This window comes from Aphis gossypii, chromosome 1, assembly GCF_020184175.1.
Source record: "Aphis gossypii isolate Hap1 chromosome 1, ASM2018417v2, whole genome shotgun sequence".
In the NCBI taxonomy this organism is placed as follows: Eukaryota; Metazoa; Arthropoda; class Insecta; order Hemiptera; family Aphididae; genus Aphis; species Aphis gossypii.
This window is the reverse complement of record NC_065530.1, coordinates 10,085,286-10,104,478: the sequence shown is the minus strand read 5'-3', so window position 1 is coordinate 10,104,478 and position 19,193 is coordinate 10,085,286. Positions and strand designations below refer to the sequence as shown.

At 28.6% G+C, this 19,193-nt stretch overlaps 1 protein-coding gene and 2 long non-coding RNA genes across 6 annotated transcripts; 2 read left to right on the top strand and 1 right to left on the bottom strand.

Moving 5' to 3' along the window:
* The first annotated feature begins 1,481 nt into the window (after positions 1-1,481).
* LOC114128200 (transcription factor E2F6-like) lies at positions 1,482-12,252 on the top strand. Of its 2 annotated transcripts, none has more exons than XM_050198536.1 (10): positions 1,482-2,021; positions 4,589-4,699; positions 6,135-6,256; positions 7,280-7,409; positions 7,500-7,725; positions 7,815-7,915; positions 8,157-8,314; positions 8,723-8,839; positions 8,898-9,108; positions 11,034-12,252. In XM_050198536.1, exons 2-10 carry the CDS (start codon positions 4,624-4,626, stop codon positions 11,156-11,158), a joined length of 1,266 nt encoding a protein of 421 aa, XP_050054493.1. In that variant the 5' UTR covers positions 1,482-2,021; positions 4,589-4,623; the 3' UTR covers positions 11,159-12,252. The 2 variants fall into 2 exon arrangements, with proteins under 2 accessions (XP_050054493.1, XP_050054494.1); XM_050198537.1 differs by lacking the exon at positions 1,482-2,021 and adding an exon at positions 2,170-2,611.
* A 1,078-nt stretch (positions 12,253-13,330) lies between these two features.
* LOC126549420 (uncharacterized) lies at positions 13,331-16,663 on the top strand. Of its 3 annotated transcripts, none has more exons than XR_007603530.1 (4): positions 13,331-14,448; positions 14,536-14,627; positions 15,961-16,026; positions 16,150-16,663. It is a non-coding gene; the product is annotated as an uncharacterized LOC126549420 (long non-coding RNA). The 3 variants fall into 3 exon arrangements; XR_007603529.1 differs by having other exon boundaries at positions 15,961-16,036; XR_007603528.1 differs by having other exon boundaries at positions 13,332-14,448; positions 15,961-16,663.
* LOC126549422 (uncharacterized) lies at positions 15,502-17,519 on the bottom strand. The gene is made up of 3 exons (XR_007603532.1): positions 16,714-17,519; positions 16,353-16,552; positions 15,502-15,650 (listed from the first exon to the last, which is right to left on the bottom strand). It is a non-coding gene; the product is annotated as an uncharacterized LOC126549422 (long non-coding RNA).
* Between the last annotated feature and the right edge of the window lie 1,674 nt (positions 17,520-19,193).

Below are 19,193 nucleotides of genomic sequence, written 5' to 3'. Positions count from 1 at the left end.
TTTTGTTTATCGTCTATAATAATGTATTAAATTTTAAACGTATCGAGCACAATTTTTATAAATTTCTTGTTGCTAAGTTCTATGATAATGTTATAGCAGTACCTAAAGCACTAAATTCAAGCCTATTATTTGGTTTTTTTAAATTATTTTGTAATGTTCTACATAATAAATAAAATATAGGAATAAAAGTCGTATTGACAAATGACAATAAGTGTCTAAGATCCTATAAGCATTGGACATCTTAGCTTACAGAAATTGACTATTGAGATGATAAATATTAAATATTTATCTGAGTAGGTAATAATAGTAGTTTAGATATCTAGCTTATATCTTCAGTTTTTTTTTTTTAATTTATAAGCATTTGACTTCAAATGGCTATTGTGATAAATTTAAATTGACTTTAGTGGGGTTGGTGGCAAATTGCTGTAGCACGGTATTTAAACCTTAATAGAGTTCCGATTCTTTAAGAAGTAAGAGTTAGGTATATAGGTAAACACTCGCAAGAACCTAAATCTATATCGTGTAATCGTATAGTACTTTCATCCCTCTTGACTAGTGGGGTGGGGGTCATATATATTATCATATAAGTTGTATACGACAACGTACTTTTTCCTAATCGATGTCTTAATTAAAAACGTAATCGTTTAGATGTGGTGTTCGTCAAACCATGCGATATTTTTTTTTTGTCATATTACTTTTTTTTTGGAACTGGTCGACTCACTGCAGACATGGAATTGTAATATAAAACGATGGGTAGGTACAACCAAAATCGATTGAGCTGCGTGTGCGTGTCAAATGAATACAAAAATACATTATGAGTATCAACGACACGCTAAAAAAACAAAAAACGGATTCCCAACACATAGACTTCAAAAAGTGACCGACGGTGTCGATGTGCACATATTTTATCCAGCACAGTTCACCAAGTACCATATTATAATGTGTATGTAGGTATAAACAGACAACAAACTTCGGTGAAAAACAGTACAAAAAGTACGTATTACACACGAACACGAGGAAACACGGTGTACACGCGACACGCCACACATATATATATATATATTTCGAACTTTTCCGAGTGTTGGGTATAGGTATATACATATACATAACGTCGTAACATTACTATGGTAAACAACGCGACGGGGGCGCATGCGCGCGCGCGCGTCCGTGTGTTGTGTTGCAGCAGCACGCGGAGGAATCCGATTTTTGGCGCGCTTCCCGCAGCGGCGGCGGTCACCGTCCGGTTGGTGGGGAATGCCGGTGGACGCGGCGGAGTTCCGGGGTCGGGCCCAACAGCTGTTCCCGATGAGCGGGAAACGGTTTGAACGCCGATTGCCGCCGCGCGGCCCGCGCGCCATTGGTCGGGCGACGGCAACGGCACACGGCAGCAGCCAGCCGATTGGCCGCACCCCGCCACCGCCGGCGCCGCTCACACGGACCGCTTCGGTTCCCCGCCGCGCGCGACCCTCCCCGCCACGCGCCGCCAGCACAGTCGGTCCGCGTAAACAAAGGCTCCGCCGCGACGTTACGCCGAGGGAAAAAAAAAACGGTGTCCACCAGGAGCAAGTCGTCATCCCGAGGGAACGTGAAATAACTCTACAGGACCGTCGTCGCCCCGGTGCGTTCGCGGCACCGATACGACTTTTCCAATGCCGCAGCGTAACGTATCGTCCGCCGCCGTCGTCGTAGCCGCCGCCGTCGCCGCCGCCACATAATCATCGCGCGCGCGTGTGTGCATGTGTGTGAGTGCGTTGTCGTGTACGTGTGAGTGAGTGTTGTTCGGTTCGTTCAGTGTTGTTTCTTGTTTATTGCCGACTGGACATTCGCGCTTCGGCCGTTTACAAGTCGCAAGCCGTGTGCCCGCCACCGACGCCGTCCCACAATATCCCCGTTCCTCCTCCTCCTCCTCCTCCGACGACGACATGGGACTCGATCGCTGCCGTACCGTCAACGACACGGCTGACCATTGACCGGCGTTTTGTGTTGTCGTCGACGACGACGACGACGACGGTTTTCCCGGGGTAAGCGTGTTTATCATATTATTATTATTATTATTGTTAAGTCTGTTTCGGCCGTGTGACCACAGACTCCCGCGCAACGGATACCGCGCCTCCGGCATCTGGACCGCGTCCGTCGCTTCACCCCCCCCCCCCTACCCACCGTCCACCGTCCACCGGACGTTGTACCGCCGTTTCGAAAACTCGCTCGGGGCAGCGTCCCATTGTCGGTTTTTCGAGTTTTCCCGATCAAAGTTCCACCGCCCCTCCCGTCCGTCGGTCCGTCGCGCGCGCCAGGCGGTTCGCGGCGTTTCGTGCGTTGGTACGGTCGCGCGCGCGCCAGCCAAAACATAACCTCTATATCCGCGTATCTCCGCGCCGCTGTTACAGCGTCTCTGGCTCTTCATCCCCTTTGTTTCCGGGACTTTTCAAATCGCACCGCCTCGTCGTCACACAACTCCGTTCGTCAAACAAGATGTGCTCGTCGTCCGCCGCGGACGTCAGTCTCCACGCGATCCGACTGTAGTCCGTGTCGCTGCTCTGCTTCAAAGCACCCCTAGGCCAGCGATAGTGTTCGGATCCGCTGAAGACTGGACGCCTCATCCGTCGAGTCGGTAATGTTTTCGTTATTATCCGACCACTAATGTTGTCCACCGATAATTCAACAATGCCAGCGTATTTTTTTTTTTTTTTTTTTTTTGTCAGGAAATCACTTGATCGATCTCCCTCTAATAGATTTCGTATACAAACTTTTCACTTTCAACTCTTCCACTGGATTGTCGACGAGTTTGTTAGAGTTGTCTTCTATAACCCTACCTATTTAAATAATATTATTTTTTGAATTTCGACAGTAGAACTGTCTCAAGTATCACCCGAGTGATAATCCTGAGACACAGAGTAATCCGTTCACCTTTTATTCTTGTAAATAATGACAAAAATAAAAATATAGTTTATTAGGTAGTTTTTTACTAACTAATATTTTAGTATTTAGTTAGGTTTAAAAGTTCATGTACCTATCTACCTATATTTTATTTTTGTTTAAATTTGATTTGATGAATTCAATATTTTTTTGTGCTTTAGTTTATTTTAGGTATATTAGATTGCTGAGACTGACTAGTTTACTATATTTAACTTCATAGTAACGTTAAACATAATTATTTATCTAAAATAATCATTCAAAAGTAATAAGTATTTATTCATTGTATTTTTGAATATATTATGATTTAAACTGTTTAAAATCAAAGTTTGATCACCAAAATGTTGTCAATGGTTGTACCTATTGATTAAAAACTTTTTAAACATTAAATATATTCTTGTACCATATGAAATAAGTAGTCAATTGGTAGATATCTATCTCATGCATATTAAAAAAAGATAACTAGGGACAAAATAGGTGCTTTTATAATTTTTGAATTATAAAATTAATTAATTTTTTATTGGTAAATATAAATGTTAACAGTTTATGGGAGTATCTACATATATGACAGATAATATTTTATTAGGTATTTGTTAAGTATTTTATGCCTATAATACTATTCTCTAATACTACAATTTCTTTAATACCAACATTTAAGTACAGTCACTGTAGGAAGTAGGAACCTAGTTACCTAAATGTATATAGGATATTTACCTTAAAATACATTAGTCAATACCTATCTATTTTCTAAGTAGTCTAAGTACTCTAATAATGTATATTTATCAAAGTGTCTAACTATCTCTTATTCTTTCCATTTGTAGGGTTCTCAATTAAATGTATTGGGGTTTTCATTTGAACGTTTGGATATTTTATTAGGTGTTCATTCACTGTTTTTAGTTAAATTAGAAATATAATAGGTTATCTTTACTTGATATATTATTTCTGGGAAAAATGTATTGTATTTAATTTCAGTATTAATTGTGTTCTTATAATGTACAATTAGGTATGTAATTTTTTTTGTTTTAATTGAATGTAATGTTAATCTAAATGAAATTGAAAATTATTGATTGTTTTTCACATATCTACTAAATATTATATAGCCTAAATCATATTCAGGATTATGACTTTAGGTTTAAACACATCTTAAATGCATCTAATCCTGTTGATTATTCCATTTCCTTTTTGTAATATTTTTATAGGTAAATAAGTAGTGTTATTTTCTTCACTTATTTTAATTAGTTAGGTACCTACTTATTTTATATTTTATAAAATAAATTTATTTATTATTATACATTTATAAAAATTAAGTAGATAGGTAGGCAGAAACCTATAACTTGATAAATATATATATATTTTTTGTAACCCCTTCTCATTATGAAAGGAAACCATATTATCATTAGTTCCCCTCAAATATTTAAATATATTATGTAGGTACTAAATGTAATTAGTCTACTGAAGATGTCGCTTAAAGATTAAGGAATCAATTACATAAATTCATTTTTTCCATAGTATAATTTTCCATCCTTAAACTATTAAGCTTTTCCCCTAGAATCCTTGAATAACTAAGAATTTATCAAGTTATAGCATAGAATTTTATGTTTAGGACCTATATTATATTGTAAAAATTTAAAAAATAATTAATATTTTTATAGCAAAATGTTTTATATATTTTTAGGTTTAACAGTTTTTGAAATCAATTTATTGTACAAAATGTCGAAGGCATGCAGGATGTTGAATCTGGATGAGGATGGATCATCTACTCCAAATACAGCAATAATTAAATTAGGTGTGTAGTTTTTTAAGCTCATATTAATATTATTTTTTTATTACTTGTTGGTAATTGACTAAGTAAGTACTTCTATTAACCTAGTCATTATATAAAATCTAGAACTACCTAATTATAGTTTTAAATCATATCATTTGATAGGTACTTATTTTAATATTTTATACCTATGTTCTATGTAGTATGTAATATATAAACTATTTATTCATAATAGTATAGGTATTAATTAAGTTAATAGTAGTAGTTGGTTATTTAAAATTATAAATTTTATTTTTAAAGCATTGATAGATTTATTAAGGTTCCAATCAATTTAGATTATCTATCAAAATTTATCATCTCTTTTAATTTTAAATGTTTTTATTGTCTATCATGTATTCAAGTTAAAAAAAAAAATCCTCTTAAGTTGTTTAATGAATTTTAATGATAGGCATTTTAGAGATTCATGTTTATTGATAGGGTTTATCAATATAGGTATAAAGAACATGTCTCGTGCTTATTGTTGGCAACTTAAGGTCATCACTTGTCGTTTGTTACTTCTACAAAAAATATTTTTTGTAACTATAAACTTTAGTTCAAAAACTCGATACAAAATAGTAAATAAATAAATTGTATTGCATATTTAGTGTATATAGGATTTCCTTTTATGTACCTACATCCTGCATGTATAATAATATGGAAATAACAGTATTAAAATGGGATTATATATTGAAAATGGGACAAAAAGCTGGTTGGAACTAGGAGACATGATGCTCAATAATATGGCAATCCTGTATTTAATTGGACATCTTTTTTTCTTTTGAGAACCTTTTAAGAGCTATTTAATGACATAGAAGCAGTAGTGGATATGAGGGGGAACTGATGGGGCAATTGCCTCCCCCTTGGGCTGTATTTTATTATATTCTGCTAAAACTCACTGATAGCCATTATTTCAATTTTTGAAAATCTTTCCCCTCCCTTGGATGACTTCTGGATTCACTACTGTTAGAAGTTGACGATTAATGCTTTTAAGTCTTGTCACGATAGACATTCAACTGTACATTCTCTGAGGACCATAGCCAATGTGGTGACCATTATTACCCATGTACCATCTAAATTGAATGAAAATAAAGTTAAATTGTTATAACAATGTAATTATTTCTAGTTAAATAGGTACTTTAATTAATATTACTTATTGTATTTTACTTGTTTAATTTATCATGTATTTGGTGTGTTTATAAATAATTGCTAATATTTATAATATTTAGATAATGACATACCTACCTATAGGTATATATTTATTTTATAAGAACCCTACTTAATTACTCAATAATTTTAAATAGATTTTTAAAAATGTTTGATTTAATAATATTATTTTTACGCCTTAATTTTATTTTAGTTTTCATTGTTTTTTTTTTTTGTATGATATCATTTGAATACAAATAATATCTAAATTTTACAGATCCAAGTATGACAACTTTCTTAACACCATCACCATATCATTTACTTGATCATGAATATGGTATGACACCACAAAATCAAATCATTCCAAATCCTCTTACATCACCATTAACAAAATCACAAGTAAGTAAATATAATTATAGGTTATAGATTTTGAACATAAAAAATGTAATAGTTATTAATTTTATGTTAGTGAAATGATAGGTACATTATTTAATAAAAAAGCTAAATAAAATCAGAATAACATTAATGAATAAAAATAGGAAACTACCTATACCTAAATAATTTAAATTTTGGAATTTCCCAACACACATTTTTGTATATTCAATAAGTACAAAGATATTAGATGTATAAAATATGGTCAATATTGCTCATTATTAATTAGTTGTGTATAAATAATTAGTAATTCAAATTGTCTTCTGTAATTACTTATTGTGTTTTTAATTTTCAGTTAAAAAAAAATTAATAACCAATTTATTATTTAAAAATAATTTCAAAATTTAATAATTATAAACATAATTAATTTGTTACTAGTTATTATTGATCCCAAGAAAGTAGATAGTCTATTATATATTTATATTAATGTAAAATTTCATTAAATTGTATTGATAACTTATGTCACAATCGTTATTTAAAGTCATTAACTATTATTTAAATTTTAAATATTATTATTTTGATTTTAATGTTTTTTTTTTATTTAATCTAAATGGATTTGTTAATTCAACTACCTAACTTTTATTTAAATTATATTTTTTACTAAATTATATTATTATCTTAACATTAAACTTCCATATCTACAATACTTATACTAAGTATTATTTCTAAATAATACTCATATTTATTATAAACATAAACTTTTTTTTCTAACATAAAATATAAACTCTTTTACTAAAAAGCAGTTAATATTTTAAATACCTATATAAAGTTATTATTTTATTGTTTATAAGTTAATAAGTTTATACAGAAATGAAGTTTATTTGTACTTAAGAAATTTTGTATCCACACAATGAGTAAAATATACAAGTGATTCAAATATTTAAAGAAGTAAATTGTTGGTCCTACATTTATTTTATTCTATACATATTTCCCTATTTATTTTAAAATTTTATCCTGTATTATTATTAATTTAAGTATCTTTTGTTTAAGGGTGTAAAACGAAGATTAAATTTAGAGTCACTTAATTATGGATATGACGACGTTACACCTTTGACAGCTAAGCGAATGAGAAAATGGTCAAGTTCAAGTGCTGGTAGTGAACCCAGCCCTGCTCAAAATGGTATGAAAAATAATTTGTAGATTTTTATCTATTTAAATATTATATACTTAATTCATATAAGTAATAATTGTAAAATATTTATTATTTTAGTAACAGGAAAGAAGTGTTCTGAACGTCCAACACGTTATGATACCTCTCTGGGTTTATTAACCAAAAAATTTATTGGTTTGCTTGAAAATTCTACGGATGGTGTTGTTGATTTAAATATAGCATCAGAAAAGTTAGATGTACAAAAACGTAGAATATATGACATAACCAATGTTTTAGAAGGTATTGGAATTTTGGAAAAAAAATCCAAAAATAATATTCAATGGAAGTGAGTTATACAAAAAAAAAATAATAATAAATATGTGCTAGTAGATTGTTAATTAGTGTTATATTTATAAACTAAACAACTTTTTTTAGAGGGGGAAATGCATTTGGATCAGACAAGAATAATGTTCAACAAGACTTAGAAAAAATGAAAGCCAAAGAAGAAGAATTAGATAATTTGATTTTAAATACAGGTATGATTTCGATAATTAAAACAGTATTTAAATTCATATTTATTATTACCTATTAAGTTTATGATGTATTTATATAAATTACTGTAGGTATTTAGCTATTTGCTTATAATTAGTTGAATTATTTTATCAATGTCTTTACAAAGTTTTTAAACTTAAATTACTTAAATTAAATATTTTATTTCATCATTGTATAATATACCTATGATTAAATATTTTATATTAAACATTTTTTTTTTTATAGAACGAGATATAAAACAATTGACAGAAGATAAGAGATTTGGATATGTAACTTATCAAGATATTAGGTCTATTGAATCATTCAGACAAAAGACTGTTTTGGTTGTTAAAGCCCCTCCAGAAACTGAATTACAAGTACCTCAAGATCACAGTGATGGAGATGTAAGTATACAAATATTGAATATACAGAGAAGTTTTAGTGAATAATGTTTTGAGTATACTCCATATTTCATATATTTTAAAAATGTATCTCAAAAAAAAAAAAAAATTCCTTTGTACTAGTAAATTAGTCAAAAAATAGACTTGTTGTCTATCCTTAGTTTTCAAATTTCATTAAAAAATAAATAATATTATATTTTTATCCACTGTTTTCAGTTTAACAATCCATAAAATACCAGTAATATTTATGATTAAATTGTTAAGCCGGTGCAGGTGTTAATGTAATAATTATAGAATTAAAAAAAAAACAAAACAAACTTTTAAATTTTATACTTGTTTATAATTTGCCATTTACTGCTCAATAGACCTCTGTGAATATATTTTATATTAAAATGTTTATTTTTTACATAGCAAAAGATGTATATGAAAAGTAATACTGGAGAAATAGAGGTGTTCTTATGTCCTGAGTATAACACCAATACAACCTCACACCAACCTCAAAGTCAGTTAAGGCCGTATTCATCTCAGGTAAGTGTTGTAATTAATGTTTCAAAGGACATAGAAATTAATTTTTTAATTTTTTTAGAATGCCAAAAATTCATCTACTGGCAATACAGTTATAAAATCGCCTCAAAAATTATCAGTTATTCAACAGTCACCAACTTATTTGTCACACAAATATAAAATGGATATCATTAAATCAGAAGCTGTAGAAAATGTAGAGAATACCACTATAAGAAAATTCAAGGAAGAGCCGTCTGATGATCAGCAGTATATACCCAGTACAAGTGGTTCCGGTATGCAAATTATTACACATATACCACATTACGTTTTACACGCACATCCTGGTTTATGCATGATATGGCCATGAAGTTCCAAACTGTTACTGTTGCTCGCTTATAATTTCTTCTACTTTTTTTATTAAAACTAATATTTAATCTTCTTAATACTATACTAGCTTTTATATTTGGTTTCCATTTTCTTAACTATTTAAATGAATAACAGTATTATGCATGATGGAAATGTTATTCTAAATGCATGATAGTTGATCATGTTTATTGGTTTACCAGTAGTTAATTTTGTTTTGTTTTTGTTTTTTTATTGACTAAAATTTACAATTTAATTTACAATAATATTATATATAATACTTTATCTTTTCATTTGTAATGTTTATTGAAAACATGTAATATTTACCTATATCTTTTTAATGTAAAATATTAAATAGAACTTGTCATAAAATTTGTTGTATATTCTCATTGGTTAGTAGCATTTAATTTAAATGATTGATTGCTAGTCAATCAAATATTTTAGATAATGAAAGGTGGCAATATTGGCAATATCTTTTAGTAGAATAATAAGTATATACTCTTATGTTAATACTATTATTATATGTATATATATATACTATATAGTTCATCAGTTTATTCTAAGCATATGTTTATTATGTAAATATATGTGTATAGATATGTCATGTTTGGAATTTGTATAAGATGAAGAAAACTTTTTACTTAAAAATCAATATATAAGTAATATTATTGCCACCTTTAAATATTTTTCCATTTCTTTTTACCACTTACCTAATATTGCAAGATGAATCATATTATTTATAAATTATAATATATAATTTATTATTATTATTATTATTATTTTTTTTTTGTAGTCAATATTCATTTTTTTTGTGTATAACTTATGGGCTGATCTCAAACTTTTTGTTTACTTGGATGTATTTTAGACTTGATAATAATGTTCTTATAGATAAACATAATTAAAATAATCTCAACGATACTTAAAAAGTAATAAAATATTATTTTGTTGTACAAAGTTTTTAATTAATAATACTAAAAAAATTATTTTCTTTTTTTTTTGCTTATTTGTTATATTACCTAACCTTGTCTTGTATTATATACTTTTTGCTTTTTTAATCTTATAATAATACTTTAACCTTGTTATAACTTGCGAAGCAAAATTATACCATGTACTGAGTAGTTATATTTTGCTCATCCACATATCCGAAAATAATAAAAATTCGCCATTGCTTCGGGTATACTGCTGTTGGGAAAAACAGTCATGTCAGTCGTCCGCTGAATTTTACGAGTGCCGCATGTAATGTGTATCTTGTAGCACCATGGAATTCAGCTGTCGCTTGGTGTGTTATCTGCTTTTGCCTAATGTACAATCGGCGCTTCTTCATACACCACATAAACTCATTGTGTTGTGTGTAACATGAAATATTGTACTTGACTAAAATTAATGATGGATGTTAATGTGTGTCTACTTAATTCAAATTGTGGTCCAGTGAAGCAGCTAATGAAAATATAAATAATTATGTATGTTAATATTAACTTTATATTAAAATGTTTAACATTAACATATTAATAATATGTTCATAAGGATATTTACTATTTATATAAATATACATATTTCATAAATTATAAGTAATATGTACTCATAATTATGTAATGCTTTTTTTTCATCAACCAATATTTCATCTTAATATTTGTTATTAAAATTACAGAACTAAATTTGGTTCTCATTTTAATAGTTAAATTGTATTAATGTATTTATACTTGTATTTACAATGAAAAAAGTGTTTGTTATTAGCTTAGCATTGTTATAATTTTTAAGCTCTTTTCTTCTTTCATAAATTGCATGAAGCTAGTTGCTTTTATTTTATTGAATAATTTTTTCAAAATATGTAGTCACTTTTTGTTGTATTTTTTAGCTAAAGATACATTTGAGATATCTTGCGAACCTTTCTTGATGCTTGAACCACCAAATGAAGATGACTACAACTACTGTCTGGATTCTGATGAGGGTCTTGGTGACTTATTTGGCTTCAGGTTATAAATAGGCTAATACAATAATTCTTAGTATATATAAATGTGTGTATTTTTTTCCAAATTATAAATCCCTTCATTTTTCCTCCCTTGTATAACAATTATTTTTATTTTCTTACCATTTGGTATATCTATTTAATTATAATAATTTTTTATTTCATATTTTTTTAAAACTGAATTTTAGTTTATCCCAAATTTAATTTTCTAGTATAACTATTATTTAAAAACCATTAATTTTATTACATATTATGTTTTTATTTTAGTTTCCAATCTATTTTTATTTTTTGGACATAAATTATTTTGATATCAAGGTACAAAAAAAAAAATATTTTCAAATATCAGTTATTAGAAGTTAAAAATGTGTTCAAATTATTATTTATTTATTTTTAACCAATTTTATTTCTGTTTAATATTTTTTTCGTTAATGTGCAATTTTTGGTTGTTTATTTACTAGTTATTTAAAACTGCTAAATTTATGCTATTTTTAAAAGAGAAAACTATATTTTATGCTATTTAGTGCCTTTAATTTGTTAAAAAATAAATTTTGAGCTTTCCCTTTAAACAAAACTGTTGTACAAGGAATGGGTATGCTCGACATTCAGAACTGAAACACACCGTGTATTATAAAAATCATCAATTTCTGTATAATATTGAAATGTCTAAAATATAAATTGTATATTTTATTACTTTTAGATTTAGAATTTACTTATAGTGTTTAAGTAAAAAATAGAATTATTATTCCAAAATTAATAATTATGTAAATTTACCTTTATGTAAGTACTCAAATTTGTTTTTTTTTTTTTTATACACTCGTATATTGAGACAATGTATTTTTTCTTCTTCGTGATCTATACCCAATCCGGTGATCTCAATCAAACAATACACTACGTTATACCTGATGTCCATTTTGGATTAAAATTTATTTTAACACTAAAAGTTAGTTTCTCATCGTATAAAAATGTGTAGTGTGTGTAACAAAACCATTATTGAGATAAATATGTTCTTACATACTTGTGAAATTTAGTTACTCAAGATCAACCAATTTTATAGTTTACATATAAGTTGTTTTGAATGAATAAATATTATAAAATAATGTAAATATCAGTCATTCAACCTTTTTTTTAAAAAAAATTGATCCCCAAATTTAAAATTTTTTTTTTGAACACTGAAATAATGTTTTGGCAACCCTAAATAATCACTAAAGGAATTATCCTTCTTCCCTTAAGTTGAGAATCACTCGTATACAATATTGTGTTGACTTTTTAGTTTAATTTTTAATAGTTTTATAAAAAATCTATTCTGCAATCAATGAAATTGGGCTTGGTGTCTGTATTAATCAAATTTTCATCCAACTGAATTTTACTATGCACTTTTAGCTAACTATTATCAATTGCTTTAATCTAAATTTCACAATTTCCATAAGTCTTATTGTTACATATATTTCATGCGAATTAGTAATTTTAAAATATATTTAAATGAATAATTTGCTATAATAATAATTTTTTTTTAATTTCAGATATCTTTAATAAAACTTACCTTTTTTTTCGTATTTTTCTTCTGTATTATTATTATTATTATTATTATTATTTTATTATTATTATAATTTTTAGGACATTAACATGCCAATGTAATTTATGTATTTATTATTATTATTTTAGTATAATTATTAATTTACAATAGACATTTTTGATTTACAATTTTATTTTAATAAATTTAAAACAAAATTATTGTTTAGTTTATACTAACCTAATAAATTCACCGGTTATTTAATGAATGTTGTTGAACTTGAATTCAAAAAATCAAACTTTGATACCTATGAAAAGATTTTATATATATACTATTAACAGTATATTTATGGATCATTACTATGTAGGTATACATTACTCATTACTTATAAATTAAAATAAATACTTCGATTTTGGCCTTTGGAGCATTTTGTATCTATCGAATTGCTGCTTTGACTATACAAAATACCTACATTTATATTTACTGATTCATATTTTCAATTTGGTATTGAATTAGCACTGCATTTGACATCTCTTTTTTATTTAAATCCTTTGAAATGTTTATTTTTTTGATCACAACAAAAATAACAGTAATTACAATAATTAACCTATAATAATTCCTACTAGGTACAATAAGTTATTATATCATAAAATTATTCGTAATAAAGTATATATCATTGAATTAGTGGTGTACTTAAAGAAGCTATAGTATAAGAGTATAATATTTCTATTGATCATCCAAAATGTTCATATATAAGTATAAATAGGTTTCATATCTAGTTTTTAAATGACTTTATTATATACATATATATAGTCCTCTTAGATTAAATTAGTGGCATATTTGAGTTTTTGTCATAGAGATGGACGATAGTGGATTCAATAAATGCGATTGCCTCACTATTCACTAAAAAATTAAATGTTGTATAATTATTATAAAATGTTGAATTAACATTTAATATAGTAGAGGCTTATACAAATTTATATACTTCTAAGTATTTTCAAAAAACAAAAACGATTGTAGCGTTTTATCAATTTATTTCCCGGATATTGCTAGCAATGGTACCCTATATTCTGACTACAATAAACAAAATAATAAAAACATTCTGGATTTGTGCGCTAAAAATATAGACGCTATAGATTTATGGGCGATTGTAAGCTCCGCTTGGCATTGCCAGAGAGACTTATGATTATTCGAGCAGTATATTATCAGATAAACAATCGATGTCCTGTGGTGGATTGCAAACCCCACGAGATGACGTGTACGTAAGCTTTAAATTTCTAACCTTAAACTTTCAGTTATATCAGTTATATCAATTTTTTTTACTACAGTGGATAAGATATAATAATGTGACATTCTCGTGGTTTTTATATAGTTAGTGTAACAACCCGACTTATTTTATTATTATTTATTTTAGTTTTTTTTTATATAATTGGTGCAGCAACCTGGCTTATTTTAAACTTATTATTACCGATTTAAACCCCTTTAAAGTTAAAATGTTGAAAATCAGGTATCTTGGTGACACTGAAGAAGATATTTAGAACAATTCTGTGAAAAAAAAATTTGGAAAATGTTAAATTGCATCGTCACAAAATGAGTACATAACAAAGGCCTGTTCTTTTATGTAATATATTTGTTATTTGAAGAAAAATGTAGGTAAAAAAAAATATGTAGATAAGTTTGATGGTTTGAAAGTCATATCTATGGATTTTTCATCGTCGTGTCAAAAACGGGCTTTTATGTGTAACACAAAAAAATCAATTTTTCATTTCAATTCAATTCAAAAAAAAAAAATTGGTTGTTATCATGCCATGTATATTTTATATCAAATTATAAAGTAATGCGTTTTACAGTTTAAAAAATAACTGTTTTTTTTTTCTTCAGGTTTATCATCAAAAGTATTTGCCTTGACAATAGATAAAGTTGAATTCAATAAAGATGTCTTAGATTTTACATTTAATGAACCAATAATTTATGTAAGTAATATTTTTAACTTAAATGTTAACTTAAATTTAAAATTTTTAATTTTTTTTTTTTTTGTTTTAACTTTTTTTCATTCATTTCTTTTCTATAAATATTATTTTCTTTCTATCCTGATAATACAATCATAGACACTCAAGATTTTCAAGAAGAAAAATGTTGTGTTTGTTGCAGTACATCAGACATTTAACTTCATAAATGTTTGATTTTGAACGGTTATGTATCAATATGCTCTCGATTTCCTTGAAAATCTTGAATAGATAAATATTGAAAAAAAAATTTTTTTAAAGCTTAATATTCTTTTTCCTTCACCTTAGAAACAGTATATTATTTTGAATTTTGAACTTAAAATTTGACCTTTCACAGATAACAAAAAAAGTTAAAAATTATATTTTTTTGATAAGTTTTGTTTTATTTTTATAACATTTTACAATATACATATAAATTTAATATTAATGAAAGGAAACATAGAAAAGTATTTTTAATTTTAATTTTTAACTGCTGGTTTATCAGCCGTATATGACTTCTTGAATGTTATATTTTTAGTCGATATCGACTCGTGTGACCCCAGCCTTAGGAAGAAATGTACACAGCTCGCTTGAGCACTTATGCGCGTCTTTGCCGTACCGAACGTGGTAGTAACACCACGACTTGGGGACAGCGCGATTTGTTGGCGCTTGAATTGGCGGCGCGCGATTTGTTGGCGATTGAACTGTTGGCGCCTGGTTTGTTAGCACGTTGTTAAAAGTGAATTGCTCGAACTCGGCCGAGAGTGACCGGACGGCGTCCTCGAGTGCACCGATGCGCTCTTCAATTGTCCGAGGCGCAACGGCGACAGCGACTTCGCGGGGCATGAGCGAGTCCAGCACGCCCAACGGTGGAAAAATGGCGTCGAAACGAAGTTTAAGGGCTTCGACCTCCGCGAGCTCATAACCCCGGGACGCCTCAAGTAGTATTTGATAACGTTCTCGCCGACCGGCCCTTTGTGCCAGTAGAGACGACGCAAAAATAAATATGACCTGTGACGTAAATTAGTTAATATACCTTTAGTTAGATATCCAAACTTTATACTTATACTATTAATTTTGCCTTTTCCAATGTATGTGATTTTATAAAATATAAAATAGTAGTTTGATAGCTAATGTTATTTGTGATCATATTATAATATTTATTATAAAATGACAAACGAAAATACATAATAAAAAATAAAAAATATAATACGGCGCTTCGGGTATACAATATTGATGCTTGCGCGTATTTATTATAAAAATACTATTTTACATATTATTACATCACATTACCTACACAGTTTTATTAATTTTTATACAGATAGTGAGATGGCGCATTCAAGTAAAATGCATCAAATGGCGAAAAAAATACAGTAATCACCATTGAGTGTGTACAAGTATATATTTTAAATCTATAGTATTGTCATGAGTTATATTCAACATTACACTCTTTAATTTATTTCAATGGAACTATTGGAACTATTATCAATAATACAAATACATTTTCCAGTGCTACAGACTACTACGATTAAATATCGATGGCGCTAACATCAATGCTACTATACCTAAACACATTAAGTCTTTGAATGACGTAGATATGGAAAAAATGTTCAATCATTTGGAATAAAAAGTCGTGTATAAATCGTGTATTAAGTGTACATTTCGTCTTCCTGCCGTTTAAGGTAAGGACAGTTGCCCGTTAGATATACTCACAGATCCAGCGATCAGACGTGCCACGTATAGCAGCCAGACGTTGGTCGAGATATATATCATCGTCATGTGTTTGTTGTCCAGAATGAATAAACACAGGATTCCTAGTAGCCGTTGAATAAACGAATATGAAGCTGAAGACCATGTCTTTACTTTTTGAAAAAAATTCATTTTGAATAAATCAAGCACTATTGAAATAGCACCTTCAAACAAATACAATTTTTGATTTAATTTATAAAAGTATAAATTTAAATAATACATTTTAGTAATTATTTCTGTGTAAATGAATAACGTAATAAACCATTTAACTAGACGAGTTGATTTTTGAAAAACACACTCTTGAAATAATTAAATGTATACTTACAATTTAAACAATTGTTCAATATTGCTTACGGTTAGATGAGAAGTGATAAATGCCAAAAGAAGAGTAGATACTCGAATTAAATATTCGATTTAAATTTAACTATCAAAATTATATGAGTAACACGTCAAATGTGAAATGCAAATATAAATTATGAATTCTTTATTTTTTATATTATAGACGAGTTAAATTTATTTTATACTGCAGATGTCTACGGTTGAACGTTCAAAATAGTACTGACGAAATTTTTTGTCTAACAGGATATGAATGCAAATATAAATTGTGAAATCTTTATATAATTTAGTCTCTTAGTTACAAGTAAACAAAATATTTTATTTTGGGGAAATCGACAACTTATATTTAAGCCAGCATATTAAAATATAGCGTAACAAAAAAATAAAATAGTGTGTGTAATATTGTGTGCATCTATGCATTGTTTATAATATATAAATTTAATTTAAAACATAGATACACGATGATAAATAATTAGTTACAAGTTAAGCTTTATACGTATTTAACTTTAGGCGATTGAATTAATTGAATTAAGCATAACATAAATCTTTATTAAAAGAAGACTTCTTTGAGTTGTTAAGTTTTTTGTAAAATAAATTTATTTTTCTTTTCTTTTCTTTTTTTCTGGGACGCATGTAAAATCATGGTAATTAATAGAACGGACCGTTACATTACGGAGATATTATATAAACCGTATTTGTACGGAATCTAAAATTACGTTAAGTTTAAACGAATTTAAAAATACACTCTTCAAATAATTAAATATTGACTTACAATTTAAACAATTTTCCTATGTTGCTTACTATTAGAATAGAATTAATAAATGCCAAAAACTTTTAATAATCAGTAAAGACCAAACCGCTGGGTGTAGTGACCTTAAATTTTGTACAGAGTTTCCTTAAGCAATGTAGTGGCGCACTAAGAAAGGATTTTTCAAAATTCGCATTTTAAAGGGTTGCTCAATTGGGGATTTTATGATTTACGATGGAATTTTACATTTATAATTTTTGTTTATAAAATTTTTACTTAAAAATCTGATTTATGTGTTGATACATTTACATTTAGTCATTTTTGCCCCAAGTGGAAAAACAACCAATCTATATATATAAGAGAAAGTATACTTTACCAATGATCAACGTACAGCCAAAACTACCGTACGGATTTATTTGAAATTTTCAGGATATGTACTTATTACTATGTATAGGCGCACTAAGAAAGGATTTTTCGAAATTCTCATTTTAAAGGGTTGCTCAAACGGGGATTTTGAGATTTACGATGGAAATTTTGTTTATAATTTTTGTTTATAAATGGTTGCTATAACAACCTGATTTATGTGTTAACACATTTATCACTTTATTATTACAGCTAAATATTATTATTATGTATAAAAACATGATAACATGAAGTCGTAAAATACCCTACGCATTTAGGTGTTTTACTTATTATTTTCGAATATTAATTATTAATGCGTCTTCGTATACGCACCCCAGTTTATGTACGGTTATTTCTAATTCTTATCTAAAATTATAATTATTATCAATAATATAAGTCGTGAGCCTCTAGCTGTTACTATAGCTACTCTAGCTTTGTATATAATTATTGAAAATATTATATTTATTCAATTTATTAATTGTTTGAATATTTTTTTTAAAAATGTCATCGATTGAAGACATTTTTGTCAATGGAATGTTGACACCTCAAATAGTTGTACCAATTATCGGTGATGGTGCCTGCCATTACAATATTACAATACATGGGCAACCAAGGATAAACATAACATCTAAAAGCAGACTGTAATAAATATAAACTGAAAAAATAAAAGTTATAGTAGGTAACACAAAAAAATGTACACGGTCAAAGCCGGGTTATTCAAGATTTTCGAGAATCAAAACCTAGGTTAGGATTATGTATTAATTGATTATATTAATCTACCGTATTATGTAAAACTTAGTATAACTTTGGTACTTTATTAGAGTTAAATCATACATTTACGTACAAACAGCACTAGGTCCGCGATCTACCGCAGGTAGATTGCCTACCTGATAATATACTGCTGCAGTGCTGCGAATCAGAATTTTTATTCCGGGCAACAGAAAACTTAAGATAAATCTAGAACATCATCCATCGAATATTAAAATCCGTATTGAACAAAGTCTGAGTGATATAGAATTGGCATTTTTAACGGGCAACGAAGTGCAAAACGAAGTACGCAATACGAAGTCTGCCGGGTCAGCTATTATTAATAGGCCGCCTATTATTATTATTAATATAATATAAAAAAAATCTCGGTTTTCACCTGAGGTAACTTTTGCGCGGGCAACGCCGGGTGGGACAGCTATGTAGTATATAAGAAAGTGCTAATAATAATAAAAAAAATATAATAATATTCTCGGCCTATAAATGTATGTTTTCAATGAATCTTTAACACTCCCACACACACACATTTAAATTGAGAATTTGAAGTAATATTA